Here is a 23,067-nt window from a genome sequence, read left to right as displayed (position 1 = left end):
CCTGGCATGGATGTAGGATCCCAGACCGCAAAGGGAAAAACTATGATCAGTATTCCTTTTAAATGATTGGTGGCAGGATCTCAGTGTCTCCTGTCTTCCGTGTGACACTTGTCCAAGTGATAAAATGTTCCTCTTGCTGAGTGTCGAATCTGGTGCTTAAGGATTCCATGGGCATTTCCTATCAGCTATTATTCTGAAAGCAGAGAAGCTACTGTCACACTACTTGCTGGTTTGTGATGCTCCTGGGAGGAGTATAGGATGTTCAGAGGGGCCAGCTGGCCAGTTGGCCCCAGAAAGCTTCATATCTGAGAAGCCATTTTAAATTTGGGGTCCAGATCTATGGTTGTCCTCCTGGTAGGGTAGGTGAAAGGATTTTTCTGAAGAAGGACCATTTAGACTGATGCGTCACTGAATGTGAAGTAGGGGAGAGAGGAATCAGGCTTAAATGATGGCTGTGGTTTCTGGGAACAGAAGCTTGCGGTCTTATTATTGTTTACAAATCCATTGATGTATCTCTTGAGGAAACTGAGAAGCTCTGAGCTTTAAATTCTTCAGTCCTTACTGCTGTGTCTATCACCTGTTCTCTTCTCTCCTCACATCCTCTCATCAGTGCATTCGTCACTGGCCCCTGAGGCTGGAAGAGGTGTCATCATATGTGAAGAGTGTGAGCTGAGTCTGAACAATTTGGGCCATCTTCCTCACAGAGGCCAAGAGAGCCTGGCGCTTCCTGACACGTTAAATCAACACCTGTGCCTTCCCAGTGTGATCTTCACAGAAGCCTTGTCAGAAGCTATTGTCCCATCTAGCAGATGAATAGACCAACACTCAGAAGCCCTCAGTGATCTATCCAAAGGAGACGTGTCAGGGCTGGGTCCCAACTCCAGGTCCTCTTTCTTTTGTTCACATTAGTGCATTGCTGTTACATGTTGCTCACCTAGAATGTTCAGTGACGATAGTCTTGGCTTAGGCATGGCTAATATGGCAGAGCACTGTACTGAAATGGTTGTTTAAGGGCTGGCAGTGTAGCTTAGGGGTAGAACATTTGCCTAGTATGTGTGTGTGTGTGTGTGTGTGTGTGTGTGTGTGTGTGAGGCCCTGAGTTCAATCCCCATCATTGCAAGCAAAACAAAACAGATTCTTTAAAAGGTTATTCAACAGCATAAATTGAAGCCTACACTACAATAATACACAGCCATCTTTTAAGGAAAGGAAAAAACCACTGAGTGCATGCCTCCGGATTGACCTTTCTTCCTCCCTTTTCTCCCTCCCTTCATTTTTGCAGTACCCAGGGCTTGTACAGATATCACCAAAACCCTTACAAACTCCCTTGTCCCTTCATCTACCTTCCGACTGGGATGTTTGTGTAGATTTGGTGGAGCCTGTGTCCTGGGAACCAGTGTTAAGTCCACAGTCAGTGCGACAGGGCAATGTACTGTATCTGCTTCATGCTTCTAACACCTGTGTACTGGCTCGCACTTTCACTGTGTGAACACCCCAAGCCTACCTGTGCTGGCTGGTGTATATCATAGGCAGCCTTAGAGTCGACTTTACTCTGCAAAGGTTGAGGAGTTTGGTTTTCAGGGAACTCCCTGCCTGCCAATTGGCAGAGGGTTAGTTCTTACCCCAACTGCTCCTCTGGTGTTCATTCCTAGACATTCTCTGTAGATTGTTGCTCTCTCCAGCCCCCTTCCCCCAGTCCTCCCAGTCTCTCTGCTATACTAATCACAGCTTATTTCTGCTGTAAGCCTCATTTAGGGGTGGAGCGCTCCAGGGCTCCTAAAAGATGGAGAGGAAAATTACAGATGGGTGGCCAACTGAGTCAATCCTCCACCACTGACGAGTTTCTGAGACTAAATCCTCTCTGTCCCCGGAAACCTTTCCCCAGAAAGCCCCCTGCCTCTTCCAGGCTCATTGGGAAAGAGTTTTCCCCAGGGTTTTGCCTCTGGATAGAGTGGAGTGGGCAGTGCCTGCTCTGTTTCTACAAGAGAAAAAGGGAGCTAGGCTCAGTGAGCACCACCTACACAGGTTATCCCGGCTTCTCTACCCTCATTGTCTCCTTTAACAACCCTGTGATATGGGGTTGACCCTGGGGAACTGAGGCTGAGAAAGGTTAATAACTTGGCTAAGATCAGGCAAATGTACATGTATATTTGACTTCAAAGATTGTGTTTTTTCTGTCTTTTATGCCATCACCTATAGAGGACCCTTCTGGCTTTCCATTTCCTCCTGGCCAGCTCCTTCATGCTGGCAGGTGCAGGCCCATTTAAGGAGGCTGTGAGCCTATCAGGAGGGAGTGAAAAGCCTTCTCTCACTCCTAGGCAGGGTATTTTTCCTTTCCCCAAATTCTTTGCCTTTTATTACCTAATTTGAAGGCCATAAACATCATTTGGTTGACCTGCTTCAAAAGCAATTTAATGTATTTTTTGTAAATAATGATCCCAATGGGCTATTCGTCAGATGATCTGAAAATTTCCAAGACACCATTTTAGTGACAATATGACATTCCCCCCCCAAATTACATTCTTTCATCCTCATCTTCATACTTTACCCCTAGTGCCCAAACAGAGAAGTGCTGCTTAGGAGGGCCTCTTGCTGTAGAAGATTTTAGAGCTGTCCTTTCTGGACTGTTCTCCCAGGAGGCCAGGAAAATGAGAGTTGGGTGCAGAGCTGAAAGTACCCAGTACTGGTTTGGCTGTGCATTTCTCCTTCTGGAAAGTAGGGTCAGGCAGCTGAGCTGACATCTCAGGGGTTCTTATTTGCTGGGGTGGTGAGGTGCTGGGATTCTAGATGCCCTGCCTGCTCCCTCTGGGCCCAGTACTGTATTGTGCAGTTGGACTTAGTGGTCTCTAAGGTTATTCTGGTTCTGACTGTCTGCTTTGGTTAAATGGAGAACTATAAAGATTAGTCTCCTGCCCAGAAACCTGTTTTCTTTTTAACTGGAGATTTGGGTAAGTCTGGTTTTTAAGTCACGAGAACAACTTCAATGGTAGAGAGCAGGGTCTCTGGGAGGATAATGGCACTTTCTATTCACCCCCTACGCTACTCATGTCAGAGGCAGATGCCTCCTCTGTCTTCTATCTTCTGTCCACCCACACCTCTGCCTGCCTCAGACCCCTAGCTTCACCAACCTCTTGCCCTCACTGAGGAGGGAAGTGGAGAACCCACACAGCTAGAATTAAATGGGGCACCTGTGTGCATCTGGGGCACCTGTGGGTCGCACACCTGCAGAGTCACATTGATGTTTCCGCTGCTGGCTTTTCAGGAGCCAGGCCTCATCATCCTGCAGGCTGGACCTGTTCTGGATGAAGCTGGGTTGACTGCTTGGCTGTTGGGCACATAAAAGAAGCCCAAGGGCTTATAGGAGGAATCAGGGACACAGGAGAGCCACTGCCAAGATCTAGAACTTCCTGGGGCATTGAAGGGACCATGCAGGTTTAAGTTTCTGGACTCATCATGCGCTCTCTTTCTAGAGGTATCTCTTCTACTAGCCAACACCTTCTATAGGCTGATTCTTCTCTCTGAGTTTGAAGGAGCTAATGAACTTCTTGGTCTTTTAAGCTTTCCAATTTCTCACCCCTAGGTCTGTGGGGATGGGAGATGACCTTGACTTGGTTTTGCCCTGGCATAGTTACGGGAGTACCTTTAACTCAGGATGCTTGATTAGTGCCAGGACCTCAATGAGCCACTCTTCCTCGTCCTCATGCTCCCCTCTGCACTCCCATGTTTCCCTCCAGTGCAACCTGGAGTGTGGACTGGGATAGGAGGTTGTGGAGAGGAACAAGGTATCAACATAGGTGGGCAGGTACCTTCTGTCCCAGACCTCTGGCCCAGGAGGCCTCCAGATGTTCAGAAGCCACGTGACCACTGTGGAGCTGCCCATCAGCCCTTGGCCTCCTCATGTTGCAGGAAGGGCTTTCCCACAGCCTGTTTCTTGGGGCAGAGGGCAGAGTGGTATGGTGACCACCCCTAGGGATACTGGAGTAAGATGGGGATTTGCGCCTGCCTCCGTCAGCCCCTTGCTGGGTTGTTTTGAGTAAGTTCCTTTAACTGTTCTGTCCTACTTTTTTGCCCACAACATGGGAACAGAAACATGAGAGTCATCAATTAAGAGTTAAATGAGGAAGTGTGCTTAATGTGCCTCGCACATACCTTCCTCATTAAACTGTAGCTAGTAGTATTAATAATATTCATACCTCTCTTGGGATCTGTCAGAGGGTTGAGTTTCTGCAGCCTTTAAAGAATGGGATCTGAATTTTTGCAATGTTTCCTAAATGAGAAAGGACTAAAATATATATATATATTTTTTCTTTTTTTCCCATTTCTTCTAGCTTCCCTTCTCTGTGTCTCCCACCTTCTTTCTTTGTCTTCTTTCTTCCTTGTCTCACTTTCTCTCTTCTCTCATTATTTTGGAACATGCAATGACCTCTTTTCTTTACTTATTCATGATCCAAAGAATAACCTGGCAGCTCTTCAAGCGGGGCCATCCACTTAGTTTTCTTGCTATAAGATCTGCCCTACCCCCAGAAGTCTCCATAGCCTCCAACTGAGGGCGTCCTTCTGGCAGAGGGTCCCCTCCACCCCTTGTGATAGGAAATTTTCTACAATGATCCTTTGTCATCTTGCATCTTTCTTACCTTCTGTTGTTTGAGTTCTCAACTACCGTAGCAAGTGGACAGATGAATATGGAATTAGGGAGAGGTTTGTGCTGAAAGTATAAGTTTATAAATTACAACTGTGCAAATGATACTCAGGAGATATAAACTTAACTACATAAAAGCAGTGTTAGGAGCAAGGGGAGGGGCAGGGCCCAGCCAAAGAGACTGAGGAGGAGCAGCTAGGGAGAGAGATAGGCAAAGAAGTGAGCAGGTGTGAAGAGGAGCAGGAGGGCAGGAAGGAGGGGAGGGAGAGCGAGCGCTAGCCCTTCCAAATTGTGCTATAAGCATGAGCAAAGAAATTGGGCACTCACTGGGCTGGAAATGTTCCATTAGGAAGGGTCTCTTCCCTTCCTAAAAGATGGGAACTTTACCATGTCCAGTATTTGTATGCTGGCTAAATGGTTTGCTGGAGGGGAATGAGGAGTGAAGTGCAAGAGAGAATAATGTCAGGAACAAAGTTCTCAGGGTGAGCATTTGGGACCCTGGCCCAAATGAGGAATTGGCCTTGGATAGGAGCTGGGATAGTTCATTCTGGATAAGAGGAGGGAGAAAGTAAAGAGGCACAGGTGCAGGGGGCTGGGCAGATGTGGCATGGGGACCAGGAGGTAGTTTTATTCTGACTGCCTGCCTGTATGTTTTCCCGCATGAGAAAGGAATATAGGAATGAGAGATTTGGAAGGATGGGGAGATGTGGGAGAATTATCTGTTAAGAGAAATAGTAGGGGTACTGCTAAAACTTGTGGTCACCATGTAAACAGAGACTGACCAGCACAGTGGTGTGTTTTTCTGCTTGATGTGGGTGCAGAAAGGTGCAATGTGAAGTTTTACCACAGTTGGGGTAAATAGAAAAGGGGGAGAAAGAGGAAAGCAGATCTATGCAAGGATGTGGTGCTAGGGACGGATGTGGAATCTAAGCTGGGTGTGGGAGAGTGATGATGTGAGGGCTGCTTTGTGGTGAGAAATGTGAGGCTCGGTGGATGTGAGTGCCTGGTAAGATAAAGATCGATGGTGTCCATGTCACTGTCCTCAGTAAGTTAGGACCAAGCTGGGTAATACTAGCTGTCCCATTTGTATTTTCATCCAGGTATATTCCCCTTGAAATGATTGAATAGACACTAAAATAGGAAATTGCAAAAACCAATGCTTGTTCTGGGGTTGTTTTATCCATTCATTGTTTAATGAGTACAATTTAGCTAGATTGCAAAGATATTCAATGCTTCACGATGGCGCAATGAAAAGCATATCTTCTATCTATCTTCTGTCTCTCTGATCCATTTGGATCAGTCCTGCAAATACTAGGATGGACATTTGTGTTTGTTTTTAATAACATAAAAAGAAATATTCTACCTGCTTTGTCATCTATGAGGCCTTTGTGGGGAGAGATAGTGGATGTTGCATCTTAAGCCACTGAGAGGAAGCTCAGGCCTCCTATTTGTGCACAAGACCTGCAGGCCTGTAGCAGACAGAATTGTTCTCAAGATGACAGCTTGAGCATCGACTGTGGCCAGGATGGGTTGATGTCCTTTGCACCTGACAATCACAGGTCTGTCGGAAACACTTATGTGTATGTTGATAGTGGGCTGTGAAATTGAGAGAAACTCTAGGAATGGGATGAGAGGTTTGGTGGTGCCCAAACAAAACAGAGAAACTGCAAACCTTGTCTTTTTTGGTAAAAACGTCTTCCAGTGTAGCACATGTCCTATTGCCTTGCTCCTCACAGTGGAAAGATGAGCAGGAGAGGGTTTCAAGGCCTCAGTGGCGAGGATGGACTCAGGATCTCTGTGGTCAGTACACACTGTGGTGATCCTCTTAAAGGCAGAGGGGTCTCCAGGTGGCTGGAGGAGTGCCTGGATCAGAGTTGCCTCAAGGCACTAGCACATAGATTCTCACCCGTTCTGGAACTGGTGAAGTAAAACATCTGTTTGTGATTCTTATGTACTCTACAGTCTCAAAGCCACTGAGTCACCAGAAAAACCTTGCTATGGCTTTGGGAAATGGGGAGATAAATGTCTAATATTTCCACTCTGAGGGAAACTCCCCATAGAAGCAAAGAGAGTGAAAGAGATGTGCTTGTGTTGTGTGTTTAAAGGAAGAGTGCAGCATAAGGTCTTCCAGGGGAGTGGGTGATGTAGGTAAGGAGCGGGCACCAGTGGCTAAAAATCTAAACAAAGTGACCTGCTTTGTAGCCACTCCACAGGGGCCTCATCCTGGTTCTAGCCAGGAGTCCCCATCTCTGACAGAGGCTGGAGGTTCTATGGGAGGCCACAGGTGCCTTTCCTGATGCTGTTCTTTAAGGCGATGCATTCTGTGCAGCAAGAGCACCCACTAGGTCTGGAGTCAGGCAGCTCTGCATAGTAACTGTGTGACCTCCAGCCAGTTCCTAATCTCTTGGCACTTTTGTTTCTTAGTCTGCATTGGAGAGCAGAATGAAGTTCGACTCCTTCATTCTAATATAAAGAGAGAGCTGCATAGAAGTGGGTTCCTTGGGCTTGACCCAAGGGACAAATAGAAGCCCAAAGGATAGGAGGGTAGACGCAATTGTGCATTTAGTCCTTTATTCACTGATGGATTTACTGATTTGATGAGAATTTTGTGGTGGAAAGACGAGAAGTCAGAGTAGTAAGAATGAAGACCAAGCAAGTGTCTCAGAAAGGAAGGTAATGGATTTGCTATGCATTTGGAGAGCCTGGGGATCTTGTGGAATTGCAGAGTTAGGCTTGGCAGGTCTGGGGTGGGCGTTTCTGGTAAGCTCCCACACGGTGCTCATGCTAAGCAAACATGGACCATACCTTGTGGAGCCGGAAAACCTGACAACCCATTTTACAACTTCAGCTGTGGATGGGGTTAATGAGACAGAGGGACCTTGGTGTGCAAAAGAGAAAGTGCAAAAGGCACAGATTTTTGGGAGGGGGCATGGCGAATGTTTTTCAGTGTGACTATTGAATAGGCTGTGGTGATGGTCGAGGTCAGTGGTGGGGCAAGATCATGAATTTTAACAAGGCAGTGGTGACCTGCCAGCAAAGAGGCTTGCAGTGCTAAGGAGCTTATACCATGCTGCAGGCATTGAGAGACAGAGAAATTACTTAGGGATGGGGAGCTGATGTCTCCTAGCCAATGAAGTAGAAAAAAATATTAACCACCATTTTTTAAAAAAATCCCTTTTCAGAAAGGGTCTTTCAGAGTATTTTCTGTGAAAACAAAAGTGTGTGAGTGCAAAACAAGGCCACCATTTGATTTGTGGTCCTAGTTGTTTTGATGGGGACTTGAACTCACAGAAGGGAAAACAGAAAATACGTATTTGACCAGTGACCTGCTTGAAGTTTGAATCCCTCATTCTAATATAAAGCTTTTAACTCATTAATCGCAATAGCTCCAAGCTCCGAGGTAGCTAGTGTGTTTCTTGTGTGCAGACTTGGAGATTGGTGATAGCTGCTTGGAGTGCTGTATTAAGAAAGATCCCACGTTCTTATCTGTGTGGGTTGGAAAATAATACTGAATTGATTTGCAATGTGTGCTGGGAGTATGAGATAGGATGGTGGTGTATGTGCCATGTGGTATGTTTAGCTATCCCTGAAGGTGGTACATGGGCAATTTCGGAGGGGTTTGGTGGTTTCATTTCCCAGATTATGCACAGAAGTTAATCACTACTTATCCACGGGGATTTGTGAACCTTGCAATAGTTGTGATGCTCTTGTCTACATTTACAGAGTACCTGGAAAGTCTCTCCTGCATTATTCTAATATTGATGGGTGTTTTGTACTGAACAGACGGAGTAGAGTACTTGTCTTAGGGCATCATCTCTATTAAATCTGAAGACAGATGCAAGTACCTAGAAATAGCCATTGATTTGCTTTCTCTTGTGTTATCCTAACTCTTTAATTTCTCCAGAGGGGGGAAAAAGTCCATGTAAAAATCAACTTCTCTAGCTTTCTAGGTAAACAGCAAGATCAATTCTCATTTATAAATTTGTTGAATAAATATTTGTTTGATTGTAAAAACAGAAAAGTCAGGTTAATCTTAGATGAAGATCTGGCTGGTGGAGATTGATCTATCAGTCAGACCCTAAGTGACTCAAGACCCTGGGTGAGCACAGACTGGGGGTTTCCAGGGGCCAGGGTTGGAAGCAGATGTTGAGGTGATACAGGCCAGCTGGGGCTGGAGTTTGATGTGCCCCCGTGGCACCCTGGGGATGCTTCTCTTTTAAGCTGTGTTGGCTCAGTGTGGTTTTGTTATCTTCTTGTTGAGGGTGTTGAAGGACATCAGAGACCTCAGGGGGAAAAGAAGCCTGGCCAACAGACTTCACAGGAACTGATTATCACCATGGTTGTCTTCTTTTTCCATTCTCCCACCATTGTCATTGGGAAAGTGCATTAGTGCCTGGGGGTGGGGTGACTGGGAGGTGAAAAGTGAAAGGGAAAAAGGTTTAAGGAGGAGGCAGCGAAGCTTTGGACTTTTGTTAGGAACTTGGAGCATGTACGTGGGAGAGTGGTTTTTGTTGTCTGGTGACTGCAAAAAGGAGGCTCTTTCTGGTCTTTTACTTACTTTGTCTTCCCCTAAGTAAGGTGAGTAAGGAACATTTCTGTCCTTCCTTGACTGAGAGTGCAGTGGGGTGTGTCTGGGGCTGCTGTGAAATCAGCTTTGGATGCCAATGTCTTTTTGTGCTCCTCTCTGAGGCATCACAGAGAGTTAGTGATGGGCAATTTAGTTGAGTGGCCCTAGAGCGGGCCTAGATGACCAGTTCCATGTGGGAATAACTGGCCTAGCAAGACTGAGTTGGGCTGCGGGGTGTAGGGCAGGGTGATAATTCCCTGCTGCAGCAACTGGTTGAAGAACTGTGGCAGTAAGGCCAGAGCACTCCTGCTAATATGCCTGGGAGCTGAGGCCCAGTAACACCACCCTAGGCAACTGACCTACTTCCTGCACCCTCAGGGCCCCTCTGAGTGGGTTGGACTGGTTCATTCCCAGAAGACTCTTCCCCAGAGTTTTCCAGGATTAGTCACTGCCAGATGGCAAGGACTCGAGGCCCTGCCTCATTCGAGCATGCCCTGCTTCCTGGAGGATTTTGCTAGAGACCTGGAGTGTTGAGGTCCAAAGGGACCTTAGAGAACAGCTAGTCTGTTTTCCTGTAGTGCAATTGAAGAAACTGAGGCACAGGGAAATCTAGTGATCTAGATTTGCCTTAGCAAACTCTTCTGGATAAAAGGGGAAACATTATTATTATAGTTAGCAGCTTAAAATAAAATGTTGAAATGAGGTTGGGCCACTGTGTTTTGGTTGGTTATTCTGGAACATGACAGATCAAAGAGTGTGAAGACCTGGATCCCAGCCCTGTTCCACAGCTTGCTGACTGCCTGAGCCATTCTGAGCCTCAGTCTCTTCATCTGTAAATCAGGAAAATGTGTCCTGCGTCCCTCACAGGATTATTATGGGGATTCAAACAAAATCAAATATAGGTGCTCATTTGGAAATGTCAGGAGTAATGATCATTAAGGTATCCAAGCAATACATTCTTTAGGTTAAAATACTGGCTATGGGCTCTTTCTCTGCTCACATCAGTTTGACCATACTTCAGGAGGACCCTGGCTTTCTAATACTAGGCACTCGTTCCAGGGAACCTGTACGGAAAGTCTGTTGGAGGTGAGACATAGGTTTAGGCAAGTGGAAATGGGAGAAAGGGTGAGGGCTACATAGGAATAGTGGCCAAGACCAGGCCAATGATGGTGGCCTCTTCGGTGGACTGGGTCTTCTTGGGGCCACACTGTGGAAATGGGGCCTAGAAAGCTGAAAGTGGATCTGGGCCACTAGGGTTGCTGTAGATACCAGAGGTCACAACCATTCATTTCTTGCTTTACTCCTATTGTCATTTAAATCATTAGGCTCCTACTATTAGCTTTTTAGAGGAACAAAGAAAGATCCATTTAAGAAACAGGTTTTTTTTTTGCAGGAGAGGATGTAATATACAGTCCCAAAGCCACTTCTGCCCTTTATTATTATACATCTCAGGCTTCATTGCTCGGCGGGGCTTTGCCATGGCTGGGCTACAGCCAGACTCCACCTAAAGAGGAATTGTATCAAATGTCTTGTTTTCTAGGGCCTCCCAACCAGATCTCTTGCCATACCTTCTGTACCACTGAATTTGTTCCTCAATGCTGTGTAACAAAGTATCCCCAACTCAGTAGCTTAAAACTTCTCATCTCACAGTTTGGAAATCTCAGGATGGCTTAGCTGGGTAGGCAGCGTGGCACAGGATGACTGATAGAGCTGCAAGAGCTCAAGGCTCAACAAGGGTTAAAGGAATAACTTTTAAGCTCACTCACATTTTTGGTGGTTGGCCTCAGACCCTGGCTGGGGGGATTGTGCTACAAAAATGGAAACCACAATGCCTTTTTATAACTTTATCCCCCAACCCCGAATTGCTTATCATCACTTCCTCTTTATTTGTTAAAAGCAAGTCACTAAGTCCAGCCTAAATTCAAGAAGAGATGAATAGACTCTGCCTCCTGAAAAAGAAAAAGAAGGGTCAAAGAATTTTCACAGTGCAATGGCCAACAACACAGTGCCTTGCTTTCATTCCATCTTGGCCTCAGAATCTGACTCTTGGTGCTGCTCCTCTTGTGTTGGCCTTTCTGGAGAATTTGCATAGCTTTCACTGGACCAGAGTTTGGGGCTGGGAGAAGCTTCTACAGCACCTGCCCAGCCTTGTGGGTACCTAGGACTAAAGAGCCTTAATATAAGGTCGGAAGAAAAAATAGTTTCCAGTAGAACATGATTCATTTCCTGGGCAAGGACAGACTCTGAGGCTGGTAGGACCCAGCTTTGGCCATGGAACTGACATCCAAAAATGACCTTTCTATTAACAAACGGAGTTGAATAATATTCCTAAGCCTATTTCACATGGAACTTCTGAGCTTGGGCATGTTGGAAAAAGCCTGTGGTAGGACAAGTGTTCTGTGAGCTCATCCGTGTGTGAATCCTTTCCTTGTCCATTTTGAAGCTGTCCATCCACCCAGAGAGGCATGAGGGCACACTCCTCCTGGAGGTTGCTCAAATTGGAACTTGCAGTGGCTTTAACACATCCTCCTCAGTTCTTATCTTTCTCCACTTTCCTTCACTGCCCATGTGGTGGTGCCACCCTTTCCTCTTCCTTGCACACCATCGTGTGCCTTTCTCCACATTCACCCTTCTGATCACACTGTCATAGTGACTCAATCTTTCTCAGTGGATTCTCTTCTTGATGCCTATTAGTGCTTTCATTTCCAGGGATTATCTGTCCTCTTTCTCCCAAGTAGTTTCTTTTTTGGGTCCTAGGGATTGAAACTAGAACCTTCATACTTAGTACACCCTCAACCCTTTTTCATTTTTTGTCTTGAGATGGGTCACCATGTTTTAAATTGTCCCTGCTGGGCTTGAACTTGCAATTCCCCTGCAAGTTCTTTTTATATATATTTTTTTTCTTTGTGTATCTCACTAAATTCCAAGGTTTCCTCTACCACCCAAATTAGATGATTTCTAAAATTTGGTCTCTGTCCTGGTCCCTTCTTCTGACTGTAGACTCATATTTTCTCAGCAATTCCTGGACATCTCCACCAAATGCCCCGTCCACATAACAAATGCCATGTGCCTAAGTGGGATGCACATGTGTTTGTGCATCACAGGGGACAGTCTGAGAAATGCGTCGATAGGTGTTTTTGTCATGGGATCATCATAGAGTGTTATTCCCTGAAATGGCTGTGAAATGACTAGGCAAGGTAGACTTACAGAACATGTGTCACATATATGCTCTAGTATTGACTGAACCATCATTATGCAGTGCACAAGTATACCCTGCAAGCCTTTCGTCTCCTTCTCAGCTGAAGAATCTATCATCTGCTCTGTGACCCAACCTAGGAGTCTTGGTGCCATTTTTCATTCCTCCTTCTTCCCCACTCTATGCCTGGGTGAGTGTCATGTCCTACTTCTCAAATGTTTGCTCCTTTTGTCCCCATTACTAAGCCTGTTTCGTACTTTTGACCCCATTGGAACATCAACTCCACAGAGATAGGCATCATGTCCATAGATCCTGTGCTCAGTTTCTACAGTGGTATCTAGCACATCACAAGTGCTCAAAAAACCTTCACTAAATAAATGGATCTTGTAGCTAGTCACCCTTTCCAGCCACATCCACTATACTTACCCTCTGACTTACCATAGAAATTACTTCTCAGTTACAGGTAAATCAGTCCCTGCTTGTAAACCTCTGAGGAGTCCTCACTGCTGATAGAGTCAAATTTGAATCCTTAGGCCCACCTAAGAGGCCTTTCACAATCTTTCCTTGGCTGTGCTAGTATTATCTCTTACCACCTTCCTTTCCTCTGTTTTCCTTGAGCTACTCTGCTTTGGCTGATTAAAGCATGAACTACACATTTCCTGCTGTTCCATCTTACTGGAATGTTGTTTGTTATTTTTTTTTTCTCACTTAGAAAACTTGTATTGACTCTTCAAGGCCCAACTCAAATACTAGCTTTTCTCAGTGGCTTTACCTGAGTCTCCTCAACATTATTTATTGCTTCCTAAGAACTTTATTCATTTCCCTGCTATAGCATATATCACATTGTATTATGGTCATTTTGAAAAAGGTTCTCTCCTTGTAATAGTTGTTTGTTGTGTAACAAATAATTCCAAAACTTAACAGCTTAACACAATCAATACTTATGTTCTCATAGCTATAGTGGGTCAGTTCTCATGGTGTGTTTAGCTGGGTGCTGCTGGCCCAAGGTCTTTAATGATATTGCAGTCAACTTGTCTACTAGGGATATGGTCTTATCTGAAGGCTCAACAGGGAGAGGATCTAATTCCAGGTCCTATGAGATTTTTGGCAAAATTCAGGTCCACCTGTGGGGTCCCAGACTTCCCTTCATTCACTGACACGTGGACGCCTCTATAGGCACTTCACAACATAGCAGCCAGCCTCTTCAGGGCAAAAAAATGAGACAGCACAAGAGAATTCCGAAGATGAAAGCCACAATTTTTTAAACCTATTATTAGAAGAGCAATGCAATTACTTCTGCCATATTCTGCTTGTTACAGGTGGGTTATTAAGTCCAGCCCATGTTGCAGAAGAGAGACCTACATAAGGGTGTGAATACCAGGAGGTGAGGACCATTGGTGGCCATGCTAAAGGCTGCTTACTGTGCCTGCTAAACTGAGCTCGTCAAGGCAGGATTCATGTCTTACCGATTTTTACATTTTAGCTCTTAGTACACTTCCTGGAAGTTAGTAGGTGCTCAGAGAATTTGGTCAATGACTTTGGTCAGTGAATTAGATGGTGTTTTCTATAAGAATCTGATCATAGTCAAGTAGATTACAAAGTCAGAATGATCTTCAAAACTAGGCCAAAATTGGATTTAAAAAATGTAAAACATAGTGTCTACATGTCATGGGCATACCATCAATCTTTTATTTCTAGGCAGGTCTAAAATTGTTTCTTAGTCTTATCTAAAAAATGGCAAGAAAGCATTGCTTTTCTTCTGACTTATCACAATGCTACAGAATTACTTTGGCAGAAAAAGATGGAAATACCACCTCAAGTGTTCTCAGACAATGCAAGAATTTAAACTGCCCATGAATTTATCATTTCATTCATGGAAGATCAGCAACTATAGGATCGCAGTCAATCAAATGTTGACTAATCATTGTTGTCTCCTATCACCTACCCATCAACTACAGACATCATAAAACCATCCTGGACCTACTCAGGACAGTATTCTGGAAGCAAAGAAGCTAGAATTCTGCTTCAAGCTTATTTTCTTAGAGAAAACCCAGCGCCTTTAGCCAGAGCCCATGGCTAGATGCCCTTGATGTTCAGAGAGGCTTGAAAAGCATAGCCAATGTCAGAAATTTGGATGTGAGATTGATGTTGGTCTCTGGACAATGATTCAGGGTGTCCTCCACACATTGTACACTGATGTGAGGCAAACCTCATTTTGCCAGATGGTAGCCAACAGTCTATAGTTCCAGATAAGGATTTAAAGTAAGAGTAAGCTAAGTTGCTTCTATAGATGACCCTCTTCTTCTACTCCCTGCCTAGCAATATCTTCCTACTTCACTCAATCAGCTCAACCCAATATTCCTCATCAAGGGAACTTAACGTGAGGCTCTGCCTGCCTTGCCTATGAGAGCTCATCTCTACAGGCCCACCTTACTGCATCCATTGAGATGGTGTGGTTGAATAGAAGAAGGTCCTTAGAGTTCTAGATTTCTTTTGGTGTCTGTGATGGCCATATTTTGGTGTTGATATTGAACTAGGAATGGGTGGGTCACCATTGGAAAGTTGATATAAATTCTGGCAGCACTTACTGGCTACTTTAATTTCTTCTTAGTTTTTCCACTCTGAGTTTTATCTGGCAAACTATAGAAAGCTTGTTTATCTCACCAAATAGATCAAGAGTATCTCCAAAAAATCAGACTTTGGTGGCATAGATAGAACTACAGCTTCATGGAGAGCAGATTCCAATCAATTAATTTAATATGTTGGAGAACTAGTGCTCAGAAAGGCCTAGTGACCTGTCCACAGGACCCAGATGCTGCAATATATCTCATGTTGTGGCAGTCATTTCACAAGGGTAGGGACTTGGGTTTTCTCATTGCTGTATCCCCACTACTTAGAAGGGTACCTGCCTCTTATACTTATTTAAAAAATACTGTCAAATAAATGAATAAATGATAAATGATCTTTGATCCTCAGCTGCAATTATAAATTAGGAAAGGGGTCTGGAGACAGTACTTGACTCCTGACATCTTTCTAATGTTGTTCCTTGGGCCAGTTGAGTAAGTCATCTACACCCAGATTAAGGCTTCCCTACCCCACTATTTTCCTGAAGAAGACCAATCACAGTGGATGGATGTCTGTCCATCTCCAGAAGACTCTATGTTGGACCATATGAAAATGGGAATATTTGAGGGTCATTTGTGCTCTTAGCTACATAGCCCATCAAAAGTGCTCTTTACAGTCTTGGGTGAATATGCTTTGTATAGTAAACTCCTGTGGTTTGCATGCCTTGTGATACTCTGGTGCTCTGGAGCTTGACAACTTGGTGTGGGCCAGGGATAAGTAGACTTCTCAGATGAGTTGAACTTGCAACTCATTGAGGTGATTTGTCCAAGCATAAGGCAGCCCCAGCTCACATCATTTATTTTTTAATGTGTTTTTTGTTTATTTGGTCTTTGTCCTTTCCACACTCTTTTCTTCTTTGTCCTCTCTAAGAACATTAAAAATGGTGAGAAAAGGGAGCCATTCAGGTGCCTCTGAGAGTGCTGTTGTGGCCATCAATTTGCAGGTATCTTGAACAATAAATGTAACATCTGCAGGAGACAGAGGGAGCCTGTGGACCATAGTAGAAGGCTGACAAAGCAGGGCTTGAGAAATAATCCATAAGAAGAAACCACGACTGTTAACATAGTTGTCATAATCTGTATGTAAAGAAGTTGGATTCTGATTGTTTGGAATTGGCTCACCTCTTTACGGATTAAGTATAATGACTCTGAGTCTCCTTCACTCCACCTGCCAGGCTGGGTCTCAAATGGAAGAGAATGAAGAGGGGTCAGGAGAGAGAAAGGGAAGGGCGGTGGGGGAAGTGAGAAAAGCACGGATTGATGAAATGAGTCGTCTTCCCAAAATGAGCTAGTAATATTTTTCTCCTCATGTTAGTCTTTAGTGTGATGACCCAAATTTGACTATACTTTGCATAAATGCTTTAGCTAGAGCTTCACATATATATATATATATTTGCAATATGTAAATTTTGGACATTTTATGTATATATGGACTGAGAGATTTGAGCCAAATTACTTTGTAATGAATGCACAAAGAAACATGTTTTGGGTGCTGTTTCAGGTTCGAATTGATCCTATGTGTTTTATATATTATGATTTCTATAAACCAAGCATTAAACCAGTGAGCACTATTTGAGTGTTGCATTTACTTTCCTGAGACCCATGTATATTTAAATTCTTCTTCCCTGACAGATTAGTTAAGAGCTTGATAAATAAGGTAATAAAATACAATTAGATGTTTATAATTTTACAATGAATAAATAATAGACCACGCTAGTCACACAGTTATTTGTATCTATTTTATTTATGTTTCAGTGCATACCTAGCAAGATAAATTCTTTTCCTAGACCTCTAATTTAATCAGTGTTATGGCTTAGCCTAGTCCAAATTAAATACTGCAATAATGAAATAAGAAACTCTTTTAATAAGGATCATAATGTAAGAGACACATCATAGCAGTCTGTATATTTGTTTTTGCCCCGGATTTATTGAAAATGAACAGTATTTCTTTCATTGTACTGAATATTTATGGAATGAGATTGACTGGTTAATGCTTTAAGTTAGCTTCTAAATCACAATCATATTGTGAGCCTAACCAAAACAGTTATTCAGGTATTTTCTCCCTTAAAAGGTTGGAAATTTCCAGGTGTGGAGGTAGTTGTGTAGGACTATAGAGGCATCTGTGAATATGGCATGGACACTGGTTTTGGCTGGATATTTATTTATTTGATTTCTCATGTAAATAATGTGGAATACCATTTGCTTTCCCTCGCCCATTCTCAGCATGGCTGCAGGTGTAATCCTTAAAGACATGGATGTCTTTTGAGTGGCAAGGCAGCAATTGTTACTTCTGGAAGTTCATCTTTTCTTTTTTTTTATTGAGCTCAGCAGATTGTAGTGTTATGAACACCAAATATTCTCAGCCACGTGGTCTATCTTATCCTAAGCCTTTTTCTGCACCCTACTGGTTTCTCTTTTTTCCCCATCTGTAGAAATAGAACCCCGAAAGCTAAATCCCTATTGTCTGAAAGCCAGGAGTTAGGTCTCTTAGAGATGGGGCCATGAGTGACATTTCCTATTTCAACCTGTGGGGAGGATTGAGGTCAGCTTTGGAAAGAGTTAGAGCTGGATGATAGGTGTATCTCTTTACCCCAAGTTAACTGCCTGTCCAACTAAATAAGTGCACAGGATACTTGATGGAAATTCTAGACTGAACCAATTTGGAGAAACTCTGAGGAAGGGTTTGTTTTTTGATGATCTGGCTGGTATGAATCACGAGCATTTCATCACTTTTTAAATTCATTTTGGTAATTGAAATCTTATAAATGTTCTGTTGAATCATTGTACCCAGGAGAACTTGGGAAGAGATGCTTCCCTTTCAATACGTTGGGATATTTAAATAGCAATAGTGCTCCTTGCTTTAAGAGAATGGAGATGTGAACAGTCTAGATTTTCATTAGCAAATGATGGTTAACTTTACAAAAGAGATTAAGATAGGAATCTTCAAGTATCAAGTGACCATAAGTGAATTGCTTTACACCAATTTTTCTTCTACCCTTGTATTGGAAATACTCTTATCAGTTATTTTCTTACTTCTGAGTACTTTAGGAATTAGCTCTGAGAAAAAATAGAATTCTAGCAGTGAAATTTAGAAATGAGCTTCTCCCACTTTCCTTAGAAATGTTTCCTTTGGTCCAACAGTGTGCATTCTTAAGCCATTTCCATGCTACATAAGAAATCTTATTCCTGCAGTTTTATGAGGCAGATAGTTTTCCAATTTCTGGTGACCAACAACAGAAAGCCAATCAGGTATGGTGGCACAAACAGGAGAATTTAATTCTGGGCATAGTTTTTGCCAATGCTGATAGCTGCTTGTGTGACTGAATTTTTGTACCACCCTGTCCCTGGCTGTAATTTCCCATCCCTTTCTTTCCTCTTGAACTTGAACGATGTCTCAAGTTCTGAGGAGCAGGAGTTCTGCAACCAGAGCTAAGGGTCAGCTTAGTCCTGTACTTCACCAGGGGGCCACAGACTCTATCAGCTTAGCTCCCTTTCTCTAGGTTTGAGGGTCTTTGGGAAGCTTCTCAAGATGAGAGCACAGAGAAAACCCATGGGCTTCCCCCTCCAGACCTCCACAGGAGTTTCCACAACCCACCTTCTGTCATTTATTGGTCCAAAATTATCCTGGAAAATATCCTCAGAGCTCAGCACAGTCTAAGAGAACTGGAATACAGAGTTGGCCCCCGGCGAGTACTTGTGGAGTGCTCCTGGGCGCACGAAGGATTGTCCTTGTGGGGTCCAAACTTTGATCGGTCCTTATGTTGATTGAATAGACAGGAGTTCAACCAAATGAGTCTGATGAGGCCAGATTCCTGAAGATTTGAAAGGGTGGAAATGGGGCCTGCACATGAGGGATGTAGTTTTGCCGGGGATTAGTGGTACCATGTGAGATCTTGTCAATGGAAGGAAGTAGGTGAGTGGAGCTAGCCCTAACTGGTGTCACCTGTCTACACCAGTGGACAGAATCCCTCATGTGAAAGAGGCCACAGTATGCACTCCACAGTGGTTTTGGCAGAGTGAGAGCTCCAGAGAAGGTAGAGCTCTCAGTGTTGAGCAAAGCTGTTGATTCATGGAAGAATAAAAAAGGGGTGTTCTGGGAAGATTCCTGTATAGTTGACAGAACCAGAAAACCTAGAAATATCACACAAGTTTCCTTTCCCTGCCAAATCTTTGTGTTCTATTGCTCACAGCTGGCATCTTGTAAAGGTGGGTGAGGGCTAATGAGAGTCCATCTCTGCAGTCTGGGCCTCTGATGTTCCTTTGATGCTGTGTGCTATAAGCCCATTGTTTAATGTCTCTCCCTTCATTTGATTATTGGCTTGGCTAAGATGATGCTTGGGATGGAGTAAAGAATTAGAACCAGTGACTGATTCCTTTAGATAGACCTGGCTATTTGCTACACATTCCATTCTTTTGTCCTCCTTGGAGGTCCCTTCTTACTATAGGCCCTGTGATGGTCAGGGCTTAGATTTTGCTACTCCCTTAGCTGTGGGCAAAGATACTCTAGATAACAGTACAATGCCACTGCCACATAACCCCTGAACATTGTCCCCGGAAACCTCTCTGGCACCTGCCCTGCCCCATATTCGAAGGAAGTGTGAAGAGGAAGCCTCTGCTCCAGCAGCTCTTATGTGTTGTTCCTGCCACAACTGAAGCTGGAACCTGGGAGATAATGCTGGTGTCTCTCAAGGTGCTCCCTGGTGCTGTGTACGCTACAACTTCCCTTTCAGCTTTCTCTGATAACCTCTTTGTGCTCTCACCAGCTGGTTACACCTAAGGGGGAATGAGGCTCTCGAGGCAAGGGGAATTGGCTGGAACCCGTCCCTAGTAAGATGGTTAATGCTCATTTCTCTCTTTGGACCTCCATCTGATATAACTGGGCTGCTGGTGGTAAGAAGCGTGGGTAGAGCCTCATTCAGATCCCCAGTTTGTTTCTCAGGCTGTGCTACCCCCACCTCTTTCCACACTGGGCATCAATGTATTTTTGGTTAGTGGTGTGGGGAAGACATTCTCTAGCCCTAATGCTGCTGCTTCTGGTTTCCTCCAGGTCACCCGACCTGCCTGCAGTTCACTCTGAACATGACCGAGGCTGTCAAGACCTACAAGTGGCAGTGCATAGAATGCAAATCCTGCATTCTCTGTGGGACCTCGGAGAATGATGTGAGTTTGGGGCTTTCTTTGTGGGAGGGAGAAATCCAAGGAGCTGGGAGTCCTCAAGGAGTGTGGAGGAAGGCAGATTTTTGGTATTGAGCTCCAGGGGGAAAGTCAGTTAGTCTTGTTCTTTGCCTCTACAACTCTTGGGACCTTTGCATCATAGAATACGTGGGTGCTCTTTGTTCCTGTGGAAACAGATGTAGACGGTGACTGGCAGGGGGTAACTTCATGGCCATTTGTGTTCTACTGTGGTACTTGGAAGCAACCTTGCCATTAGCTCCAGAGAGCTGGATGACCTGAGCTTATGGTAGGGATGTGCTTGGTTGTTTCTGTCATATTTCACAGTGCATAATCTCATTTTGACCTGCTTTTTAAATATGATAAATGTAAAAGTTTTAAAAAACATCTGTTTTACAGACAATTTCAAACATATCACAAAAGTAAGACAATAATGAAGCTGGTATATCCTCTATCCAGATTCAGGCATGGTCAATATACATCCAATCTTATTTTAAAAAAATAGTACTACCTTCATCTTAATACTAGTCATAATGTCATTTCACCTATAAATATTTCATATGTATCTAAAAAGACACAGACTTACTTTAACCAAAGCAACCAAAATATTAACATAGCTAGAGAAGTCAATAATTCCTTAATCAAGCATCCAGTAAATATTTATTTCTTCAATTGTCTTATAACTGTGTTTTTTATTTGAACTGAGATCCAAATAAAACCCATGCATTGCAGTTAGTTGATAAGGCTTCGAAATTTCTTTAAATCTTTAGCTACAGCTATACGTGTTTTATAAATAATATATAGATTTCCTCCCATCTTGCTTTCTTTTCCCCCCTTAAATCCTTCGTTGAAGAAATCAGATCATTAGTTCAATAGAGTTTCCATGACTATATTTTACTGAATGCATCCTTCTGGAATTGTCTGACATTTCTCTCTGTCTCATGTATTTCTTGTAAATTTGTAGTTAGAGCTGGAGGCTTGATTCAGGTATCTCTGTTTCTCTTTTTCCTCATGATCTCTCTCTGTCTATCTCTCTGTCTCATTCTTTTCTGGCAAGACTCCTTTATAGTTGATGGGTAATGCTTTTATTAGGAGGGATGTAATATCTGCTCTCTCTCTCTCTCTCTCTTTGTGAAAATACATCCATTGATGACCTTCAATTAGAATGTATTTCATTAGGGAAGCAAAATAGAGATATTCTTATTTGATAATTTCCTCTCTGTTTATTAGTTGGGATAATTCCATAAAGAGAAACTTTCCCAAGCTTGTGTTTAGCATAGATCACATAGAAAAAGCATGAAATATGCTTGTTTCTTTTCCTCTGTTGGTTTTCAAAATAATATGGTAGTTAAAATACCTATTCATGAGAAAAACATCCAATGAAATCAAGATTTTTTGCTACACATTCTTAACATGAGAAAATATTTATGCCTTAGAACTAAAGTCAATATCTTATCTAATGGGGAAAATGCTAGAAGCATCTCCACTAAGATTAGGAACCAGTGAGGCATCTCATTATTATCACCATTTACCAAAGATATAGCTAGCACTATTAGATAGGAAGAAATCAATTAAAGACCTGATAATGGATCACAAAATATAAGTATCACTAATCCAAAAATCAAAAGCCCAAATATTCCAAAATTGGAAAGATTTTGAGTAACAATATGATGCCATAAATAGAAAATATATCACAAAACTTAGTTTCAGGCATAAAATCATCAAAAATATTGTATAAAATTCCCTTCAGGCTATATGTATAAGGTATATAGAAAACATGAATGAATTTTGTCTTTAGATGTGGGTCCTATCTCCAGATATCTCAATATCTGAATATTACAAAATCTGAAAAAGCCCCAAATCCAAAGTTTTCCAAAATCTGAAACATTTCTGATCCCAAACATTTCAAATAAGAGATACTCAGTGTGTAGTAAAACTTTCTTTATTTTTATATGATATAACAGTACGAGAAAAGTTGGGAAACTCAATACTACTACTACTACTACTACAGCTTAACTCATATATAAAACATTAACAGGATATAAGTTAACATACCTAACAGTAACCTTCATATCTATCTATCTACCTATCTACCTATCTATCTATAGATGGATAGATAGATATATACACACACACAAATGTACAAAACCTATATAAAGAAAAATTTTAAGGACTTTTGAAAAGTTATAAGAACATCCTGTGACCTTAGACACATTGACTTAATATTATAGAGATGTCCGCTCTTCCTAAGTTAATTTGCAAATTTGCTTCAGGACCAACAAAAACATCAACATGATTTTTTTTTTTTTTGGTACCGGGGATTGAACTCCGGTTCTTGCGCTTGCAAGGCAGGCCACCGAGCCGCTGAGCTAAATCCCCGGCCCTCAACATGATTTTTTATAGAAGTAGGCAAATTGATATTTAAATTCATACAGGAAAACAAATATGCAAGAATAGCTAAAAAATACTGATAAGCAAACTGGGATGGAAACAGGCACTTCCAAACATCTAACCCTCCTAGACACATCTTTCTATGAAGCAGTGTAGTACTGATGCCTAAGGAGACAAATAAACCAGTTATAGAATAGAATAGAAAGCCCATAAGTATACCCACCCACATATGAAAAAGTACTATAGGAAAAAAGTTGCATCTAAAATTACTGTGTCAAAGAGACATTTTAATGAATAATACTGGGACAATGGAATAGCCATTTGGGAAAACACAAAATTAGATTCATATCTCACACTAGACATAAGAGCAATCTCCAAATAGATCAGGGATCTAAATGGAAAAAGAAAAACTATGCCAATGCTAGAATAAAGCATGAGTGAATTCCTCTTTAATGTAAAGTATAGGGAAAGGTTTTCT

General features: G+C 42.8%; 1 protein-coding gene across 5 annotated transcripts in view; it reads left to right on the top strand.

Moving 5' to 3' along the window:
* The window catches only part of Dpf3 (double PHD fingers 3), a 252,482-nt gene that overhangs the window by 216,332 nt on the left and 13,083 nt on the right, over window positions 1-23,067 (top strand). For 4 of the 5 annotated variants that reach the window (XM_010645412.2, XM_010645416.2, XM_010645411.2 and 1 more), the window contains exon 9: window positions 20,074-20,186. In XM_010645412.2, coding sequence (XP_010643714.1) covers window positions 20,074-20,186 — 113 coding nt within the window. Of the gene's footprint in view, window positions 1-20,073; window positions 20,187-23,067 lie in introns of those variants that run through there. The other variant, XR_784515.2, reaches the window with a different exon arrangement.

Source organism: Fukomys damarensis, unplaced genomic scaffold (genome assembly GCF_012274545.1).
Source record: "Fukomys damarensis isolate Sample0158 unplaced genomic scaffold, DMR_v1.0_HiC HiC_scaffold_21, whole genome shotgun sequence".
Taxonomy (NCBI): domain Eukaryota; kingdom Metazoa; phylum Chordata; class Mammalia; order Rodentia; family Bathyergidae; genus Fukomys; species Fukomys damarensis.
The sequence above is the reverse complement of the archived record's forward strand: the minus strand, read 5'-3'. Positions and strand labels throughout refer to the sequence as shown.